The sequence below is a fragment of the Camelina sativa genome, chromosome 11 (assembly GCF_000633955.1).
Source record: "Camelina sativa cultivar DH55 chromosome 11, Cs, whole genome shotgun sequence".
Classification (NCBI taxonomy): Eukaryota; Viridiplantae; Streptophyta; class Magnoliopsida; order Brassicales; family Brassicaceae; genus Camelina; species Camelina sativa.
The window spans coordinates 16,563,978-16,572,548 of NC_025695.1; the positions used below are offsets into that span (position 1 = coordinate 16,563,978).

Consider the following 8,571-nt stretch of genomic DNA (forward strand, 5'->3'; position numbering starts at 1 on the left):
AGCGATCCCATCATAGCCCGTCAGCGTTCGAGTTTCGGGTTTCAGTTGGTCTGGTGTGACGCCCATTTTTTCTAACGTTTGCCAGCAGAGTACGTTGACGGTGCTCCCGGTGTCAATCAGGACTCGTTCGACGTCGAAGTCGCCCATTGTGACTTCGATAACCAAAGGGTCCGAATGGGGATGTTGGATTCCTTTGGCGTCCTCTGAAGTGAATGATATCGGGTCCAAACAGAGTGAAGGTTCGCTCGGAACTGTTCGAAGGGTGCAAACTTGTCGTGCCCTCTTCTTCAATGCGCGGACGGACTCTGCGCAGTCCTCCGGTGGGCCAAGTATCATTGTTATTCGTCCTCGGGGAGGGGAATTGGCCCGCTCCGGGTTTTGCCCCCTCTGCCGCTTGGGAGGGTCAGGCAGTTCGTCTGCTTGGGGCGCCTCTTCTTGGTGGTTCACGAATGCTTGGTTGGCCGGCTGTTGGACTGCGTTGGGTGGTGCGTTGTAGCCTCGTCCGCCACCTGCACCGCGGCCTCCGTTAGATTGTCCGCCACGCCATCCCCCACGGCGACCTCTGCCTCCGCGAACGCTTTTTGGCTGAAAGACAGCTTCGACTTCGCCAGAGAGATACTTCCCGTAAAAGTAATTCTTTAGGTGGACGCACTCATGTGTGGAGTGACCGNTCTTTTGTTGACCAGGCGAATGTGGAAGCTCGAGACTGCAGAAAAGCGATCAGCTTTGTCTTTATGTGTTCGTCGAGTTCGGACCCGATGCCGACAGTTCGCGAGGGGTCGGAGGGGTCTATATTAGCANTCGTGGTGCTTGCGGGGTTCGTGATGTTCGACCCGGTTTTTAGCCTTGGAGGGATGCGACGATTGTTCGTCCTTAGTTTTCGCGGCTATTTGAGCCTCTTCTTCCTCATCGAGCGCGAATCTGGAAGCTCGATGTAGTGCGTCGTCAAGGTCCTTGGGTTCCCGGATGTTGAGGTCCTTTCGTAGTGGTGATCCAGGGATCAGACCCTTTCTGAAGACTGCCATTGCAGCGTCCTCCGGGACGTTGATCTTTGTCAGCTTCTCCTTGAATCTGTTCAAGAAACTGGCGATGGGTTCTCCTTGTTCCTAGGCCATCTCCCAGAGATCCGAACTTGNGACTGCAAACTTAGTCTTCCGGGTCACTCCGCCAGCTCGTACTTGTAGCTTTACATCGCCCATTGACATCTTAGCGATNAGTTCGGCTCGAGCCTTGTGAACTATACCAAGGCAGGGCCGGAAAGGCTATCGACGAATAGCTGACAGCAACCGGCGTCCCTCTGTTCATCGGTGAATCGTGCTTTTGACATGGTCGCCATGAAGGACGTCATGAACTGGACCGGATCTTTGTCTCCCTGGTAGATTGGAAGCTTCAGCTTGACATTCGGTACGGCAGCCCGCGTTATCCGTTGAGTGAAGGGTGACTGCCGAGTCACCTCGACAATTCTATCAATCTTCGGAGCCGTGCTGATAGCCCGATGGAGGAGTGTGTTCATGCCGCTAATCTGCGATTTGATTTCTTCGAGTTCGAAGCAAGGTCCGGAGTTCACGAGGCGGGCGACCGGGGCGGCCGGGCTCTCGTGTATCCGCGAATTCAGATTCGTCGGTCGAATACTCGGCGTGGTGTGAGGGGGAGGATTCTTGCGCTCGAATTGTGCGTCCGAAAAGTCGAGACGACGAGTGAGACCGCCTAAGTTTGGCGATTGTCCGGCAGAGACTTGCGATGGGGTTGTCTGGGTTACCACGGCGTCGACTCTGCGGTTGGTATCGGAGATCATCTGGTAGATCTCTTTCGTCATGGAGCCGAACAAGATCTTGAAGTCCTCCATGGAGATGACCTGCGGGTTCTGGACTGCTGGCGTGGCATGAACAGGGAGGTTCCCGTTCTGTGCGCCGAGCTGCTGCTCCGTGACGCGCGCATCCTTCTCGTTGCGGGGTTGTTCATCGGTGAACTCCGTGTCGAGGTTGACTAGCTCTACTTGAGTTCGCCCTGCTTCCTGGCTGGTCTCCCCTTCGGATCTGATCCCGACTGGGAGTTCGGCGGAGGTTTCGGTCGGGTTTGTCGTTGCGTTGACGTGGTGACGGGAGTACACGGCGATGGCCGGCCTGGTCGAAACGCCACCTCGTGTTGCGACGCTATCCTGAGTGGATGCGACGCCTGTGAGATCGGGCATGCTGGAGGTTGTGTGGTTTACTTCGGGGATTTCGTTGATGATGGAAGACATTATTGTAGGGCTTTTTAGGGAGATTTTCTTAGAGAGTAAGTTTTCTAGAGACGATTTGCGTCCCCACAGACGGCGCCAATTGTAGAAACTAGGTTTCCACAATGAATTTGTTTAAGGAGGGAAACAAATTCAATAGAGTTATCTCTCTAGAAAATAGATCTAAGCCTTGGAATTAAAAGTAAAGAAGTAGAACTCAAAAGAATTAGGGTTTATTGCTAAGAACAAGAGGAGAACTCGATTATTGTATTCAATTCTCGATACCTTACAATGGCGAAGTCTCCCCTTATTTATACATGTTCTTAGATTGCATAATATACTAACTTTCCTTATCGGACGAAGTGAGATATGGAAAACTGCCTTATTGCTTCAGTCGGCCGCCGTGCCGAAGTGGAGGTCGGTTTCTTCTTCTTCAAGGCTACGCTTTGGCCGAACTGACTTCTTGTTGACCTAATCAAGCCCTCAACCGGTTTCCCGGTTAACTAATCAATTAGTATTTCTGGTTTAGCTCGGTATGTCGGGGGTGCTGAATCCCGCACCAACAGCTCTCCTGAAGAGTGAAGAAGATCCTTGTCACGCATTGTACCAGCAAAAGCTTGCTGAATACTCATCAGAGATCCTCGTTACTCGTATTACTCGCACAATCTTACTGAGTACCTTGTTCAGATTCGAAAGGGAAAGCTACTGATGTTTCAGAACCTATGGATATCAAAATCTTTCATGCGCCTCTAGATGTCAGACTTTCAACTATCGTCGACACAGCGGCGTGTCTGGTTTCCAAATACGGATGGGAGTTTGATCGAGTTGATGGTCATGGCTTCTAATACAAATGATTCAAGATTCAACTTCTTGTCGAGCTCACCATCAGACAATGTTCAGTCATTTTACCAGAAAATGATTGGTGAATACTGTTTTCTGGATCATGATAGAGTTCCTGATTTTTGTTAAGCCCTATCCTGAGTCTTCTCAATCCAGCAGTCTCAAAGACGTGTTTTGCCTTATCATCTACATTGTAGACTTCTCGAAGGGATGACGCTCAGGGACCTTGACACTGTTAAGGTCACAGCGTAGTTTGTGGCATGGTATGGGGATGATTTTTGTGGGCATCTGATGGAAAGAGAGTAATGGTGAAGCCAACTGATTACAGGTTCGCTTTTTTTTTTTAGTTAACGAGTTTGTTGCTGCGTATTCGCAAGTATTACATCCTCCCAAAGATTTGAAAGGCAAGCTGAAAAAGAATGCCGCTTATATGGCCGCCATTCTCAAGGGTTTTTTCGAACGTATTCAGTGGGATCTTATCCAGGAGCGTGAATGGCTTGAGGGTGGGGAGAAGGCTATGATTAATTGGCATGTGATCTTATCCTACAACTGACCACCACCGGAGGGATCAGATCTGAAGCCGGGTTTTTAAAGAATGGGAGCAGAAGATACCTTAACACTGTCTTTATGACAAACGCTCAGGGAAATTTGCTTTACAGTCTCTTAATTCTTATCTTCAATAAATGTTTAAAACTATCTCTAATGCTACTAGAATGATTATTACTTACTTAAGTTTGTTTTATGGTTACTTCTTATGGTTCATTCATGGTGAAGCTCATTTTGTGCGGTTTGTCTTTTCTTCCAATGTTTTCAAATTGTAGTGCTTTGACTTGTAAAATCTTACAATTTTATTCCAAATTTGATAACTGTTCTAGCAATACCTCTTTTTATAATTTTTATCCTAAAGTTTTTGCGTGTGTTCTGAACCTAATGAGATCACTGTAGCACAATTAAAAAGACATTCTTATCTTATATTCTTATTTACATGTAAACAAAAAAGAATCATACAAATAATCAAAACCAATATATCGTTAGATGTTCAAAGAAGTGTCATCTAACTTATAGTAATAACAAAAAGGTTTATGGTGTTTTTTAGTCTTCTTCGGCCATGGGTGCATCGTCTTGATCACCATCTCCAAAGTCATCATCTCCACCATATGGTGCCACCGGAAGAGCTTAGTTTTCATACAACGGTGCATCAGGAATCTCCATGTCCTCTGTCACTTTCATTGTCTCCAGATTCTCCTCGCTGAAGAAATAGTTCAATGGCTTTGATACCTACAATCACACAAAAAGCCAACATTTCTTTTTTGATCCCAACATGTTGCAGCAAGGTTGATACTTTTACCACAGATGGAAAGAAAGGTTTTTACCTTGAATAATCGGTTTCTTTGCTCAGCACTTTCGATAAGGTTTTTCCAGAGTGGATCGCTCTTCAATGTTGCAGCTGAACCAACGACCTGATAAGCAAGTTTTAGAGGAGAATGGATCAGTGAGATAGAACCAGAGAGAGGGTTATATAAATAAAAGCCAGAGAACAGCTTTGTGTGCAAGAATTGGTTTTATGTCTTACCAATACTGAAGACTTAGCTCGTGTAATCCCCACATTCATCCGCCGTGAATTAGAGAGAAACCCGATTTGTCCTTTATCGTTAGCTCTGACGCATGAGAATATAGCAACATCCTTCTCCCTTCCCTTTTCATCAAGATGAGGAAAAAAAAACAGAAAGAGAATTGGATGAAAACTTGGACTGTGGTTTGAGTTCTGAGATTAGCATAAAAGCAGAATCTACTGCATTTTAGTTTGTTTAAGCGCACAGTTGATGTTGAATTGTGAGAAAAAGAGAGTAGAATATTGACCTGGAACCCATCAACAGTGTTGATATCAACCACTTTTTCTGCCTCCGCACCAAACATCTCCTTAAACCGATCTTTGAAAGTTTTTACTTGGTAGTTGTACGGCGATATAATAGCTAGCTGAGAACTTGACTTCAGCTCTGGGTACATGGTCACAAGTCTGTGGTAGATGAGAAGAACAAATTCCACCTCATCAAGATTTACCCGAGAACCAGTTGCTCCTGGATGTTGAGACTCTTTCCCTTCATGTATATCGAAAAAGCAAAATGGACCAAAGCAACGGTATTTATGCCAGTCTCGAGTAGTCTGAGCTTCAATGTTAGATCCATCTTCCAGTGCCTCCTCATAAAATTGCTTTGAAGGAAAGCTTCTTATCTGATTTTCAGTCAAAAATTGTTTCAGGGTAAAATGAGATGCAACCATTGAAGTAAGAATTAAGCTAACTGCGATTCTTTTGCAAAATCTTGTGAAGTAGCTATCAACTGCTGTTAATTCTTTAGAAATCTGATATCCACTGAGTATCTATCTTAAGTGGATACTAAATGAGAATTGCTCCATACCTCTGGATGCATCCGGTATTGGGTCTTCAACATTTTCACTGGATAGCCAGCCTTTTGAAGTCTCTCGAACATGCTTGTACCATACCTTCATCGAAGAGAGAATAAAAAAATTGCAATCCGATAGTGTCAATACAATATTCATGAAAGACATATAAACAGATAAAAGGTTGGACGAATTGAGTGGTTTAAAGCACTTACCCAGAATCCTGAGCAACAGTTGAGATTACAGTAGCTGGGAGTTGTTTTGGATCCCCTACCTGATAAAAATAGAAAGATAATTTTGATTAGTTGCCTTTAACTGATCATACCAATTTAACTCATAAACTTATGGTCTTGTGCTTGCTGGTCACACCTACAAGACACAGCTATATTGTTCAATTCCAAGAGGGGATGCTTCTAATGGCGTGTGTCGAATTATCTATCTATTTTTATATAGTTGGAAAGTTACTGCAATTTTGATACTTAAATAAATGCTGTGGGATTGTTACCAGAAACACTTGTTTGCACCTAGTGGCCAAAGGAATTAGAGTTGCTGGCTCAACCTGGGAAAGGAACACAAGTGTAAATATCATTAGCAACAAACTCTGAGAAGCAGATAAGCTTCTGACACTCGGGAAAAATAAGCATGAACATTTTCTCTACATGCATAAACTTTTTATCAGTAAAAAGCTACTTCCATGTACAAAGCAAACAACAAATTTTGAGATATATAACATATTTTGGCTTCGAAACAAAACCAGGATTAAAATTATCCAGATACTATAGGTTAGGGAGAAGAGATTTATCAACCCCATGTACCAACATGACAAAAGTCTCATGCAACTTGAGTTTCAAAAACAAAGCATCCTATTTTTCTATCCACTTTCAAATAAGCCATCAGACATTTATAGGTTCATGTAAACCTTATCAACACATCCAAACATAAGTCCATATATTAGAAGGGGCTTACAGCTTGTGCAGCTTCATCTATAATAACGACATCGAAGCCACGGTTAGATTTAGCAAGAAGTGCGGAGCCACTGAAGCTAAGGGTAGCGAACACCTGAAAGTGCAAAGAAACAGAAATGAATAATCAGGGAAGGATAAAGAACAGCTTTGAATTACATCAATACGAAAGCAATCCCCGTACAATTGCAGCCTCTTCCAAAATTGCAGTGCGGATACTATCTATATCAGTTCCTGTGGTTCCTTGTTTTGGTTTATCGATGGCAGAGCCACGCTTTTGTGTTACCTGCAAAATAGTGTTCTCAGAACGCAGTATCCAAAAAAAAGATATGTCAACAAATTTTGTAATTTCGCTGTTTGTTCTCTACAAGTGTGATTCCTCCTTGATGAATATTCTTTATCTGATGAAAGTTAGACTCCCAGTAGAATATTCTTTTAGAAAGTTAAATCAAGCAACCAAAACTAAGCCAGGACAAACGACAATCAAAGTGTAAAAGCTACTAGATACATACAAGGTGATCCAGGGATACTGATGCAACGGAGTGATGTGCCTTGAGACCAATTCGAACTATTTTGGGTGTGTATGTCTGGGCGTTTTCGTCACGAAGACCTGAAAGTACAAAAGTCATAATTTATAAGACCATTACCAACTTTTCAATAATGAAACGATGTATTGAATAAACCACATACCTGTAGTCAGAAGCCGCAACACAATCTCATCAAGTGCCGAGTTTGATGGAGCACAGACAAGTACTCGTAATCTGTACTTCCGACTAGCATTAACCACCTCTGGTTTCTGAATACAAAAGAAAGATAAGTGGCGTTACTATATGATAATATAAATAAATGCGGGGTTACCACTTGTCTCAGAATAAAATCTTACGACTTACCAATTCATTTCCTGAGGTTGGAAAAAAACCATCATCACCATCTTCAGGCATAATAGCATCTCGAGGGTTGACACCCAAAATCCAAGGAGAAGCTCGCCCCCAGTGATGGTATCTGCAGACAAAAGAAATGATAAGATAATAGGGAGGTATGATATGTTATATTTCAGACCAAACTAGTGATGCAATGCAATATTATTCTAAATCCTCTTATTCGCAAGATTTCAAATGAAACACCATATGATTTAGATAATATCATAAAACTAACAATTTCTAATCATTATGAACATATATCTGGGTATGCGAGAACTAAGTATCGGAAAAAGTAAAATATCTTAAAAGGGAGCAAAACCATACTTCTCCTCCATGGTCATCTGAATTACACGTTTCACTTCTTGCATTGTATCCCTATTATGGAAAAAAAAAAAGGAGTATTAACGAGAATGCAAAGCATAGTTGTCATCCTAACTCGGAGCTGCACAAATTTATGTGAGCATCAAGAGGATAGAATGTAAGAAATCATACTTAGACTGGACTCTCGCTGGAGTGGCATGCATAATAGCTCCAAGAATGCTAAGAATTGTCTGTGTTTTCCCCGTACCTGGAGGACCCTAATGAAGGATAGAATCATTAGTATTAGAATCAAATTGTAGATTAACTATCTGCTTGTCAATGCAATATAAAAAATCAAACCAGTTATAGCCATGTTGACTGTCAATGCAATTTTACAAGGAAGAATTTCAGGTCCACATAGTTTACAAGATCAAAATATTGCCAACTTCGAATTATTTTGGTTTTCTGTTGTATGTATCATCCACATACTTTTTAAAGGCAATCTTGAGAGTCAAATAGAAATACATTGAGTGCTAGCTCAGTAAGCATGTTGGAGCATTCATATGGAAGAAGATTGTGTGTTTCACATTCAGTGTGTAAAGAAGTATGATACCTTAGAATGAAAAAGCTAAGTAATAGTCCTAAAAATAATGAAACAAGTTAATTGAAGAAGTCAACCTGTATTAACACGAAGGATTTCCTTGATAGACCAACCTACAAAATAATATTTTAAGACAAAGAGCCCAAATCTATGTTAAGGGAAAGTTTAAAAGTTTGAAAGGATAGAAATGACAAGGCCAGACTTACATCAATTGCCTCCTTTTGGGATTTGTTAAGATTTTCGTTAAAATAATCATGCAGAGGTCCAGATATTTTCCACGCTTCATCTCCAGAACCACACGATTTTTCTTTTGCAGTAAAGATTAAATCC

The 8,571-nt window shown here is 42.4% G+C and overlaps 1 protein-coding gene across 1 annotated transcript in view; it reads right to left on the bottom strand.

The window, feature by feature from the left end:
* LOC104723596 (probable helicase MAGATAMA 3) overlaps positions 4,001–8,571 on the bottom strand; it is a 12,745-nt gene continuing 8,174 nt past the window's right edge. Inside the window, exons 7-22 of the mRNA XM_019233286.1 lie at positions 8,448–8,536; positions 8,319–8,354; positions 7,833–7,918; positions 7,665–7,715; positions 7,311–7,422; positions 7,111–7,216; positions 6,933–7,030; positions 6,605–6,706; positions 6,425–6,517; positions 5,964–6,017; positions 5,674–5,732; positions 5,476–5,560; positions 4,919–5,290; positions 4,632–4,754; positions 4,432–4,518; positions 4,001–4,336 (exon numbers count right to left, since the gene is read on the bottom strand). Of these exons, the coding sequence (XP_019088831.1) occupies positions 4,235–4,336; positions 4,432–4,518; positions 4,632–4,754; positions 4,919–5,290; positions 5,476–5,560; positions 5,674–5,732; positions 5,964–6,017; positions 6,425–6,517; positions 6,605–6,706; positions 6,933–7,030; positions 7,111–7,216; positions 7,311–7,422; positions 7,665–7,715; positions 7,833–7,918; positions 8,319–8,354; positions 8,448–8,536 (1,655 nt within the window). The 3' untranslated portion in view covers positions 4,001–4,234. The remainder of the gene's footprint in view (positions 4,337–4,431; positions 4,519–4,631; positions 4,755–4,918; positions 5,291–5,475; positions 5,561–5,673; positions 5,733–5,963; positions 6,018–6,424; positions 6,518–6,604; positions 6,707–6,932; positions 7,031–7,110; positions 7,217–7,310; positions 7,423–7,664; positions 7,716–7,832; positions 7,919–8,318; positions 8,355–8,447; positions 8,537–8,571) is intronic.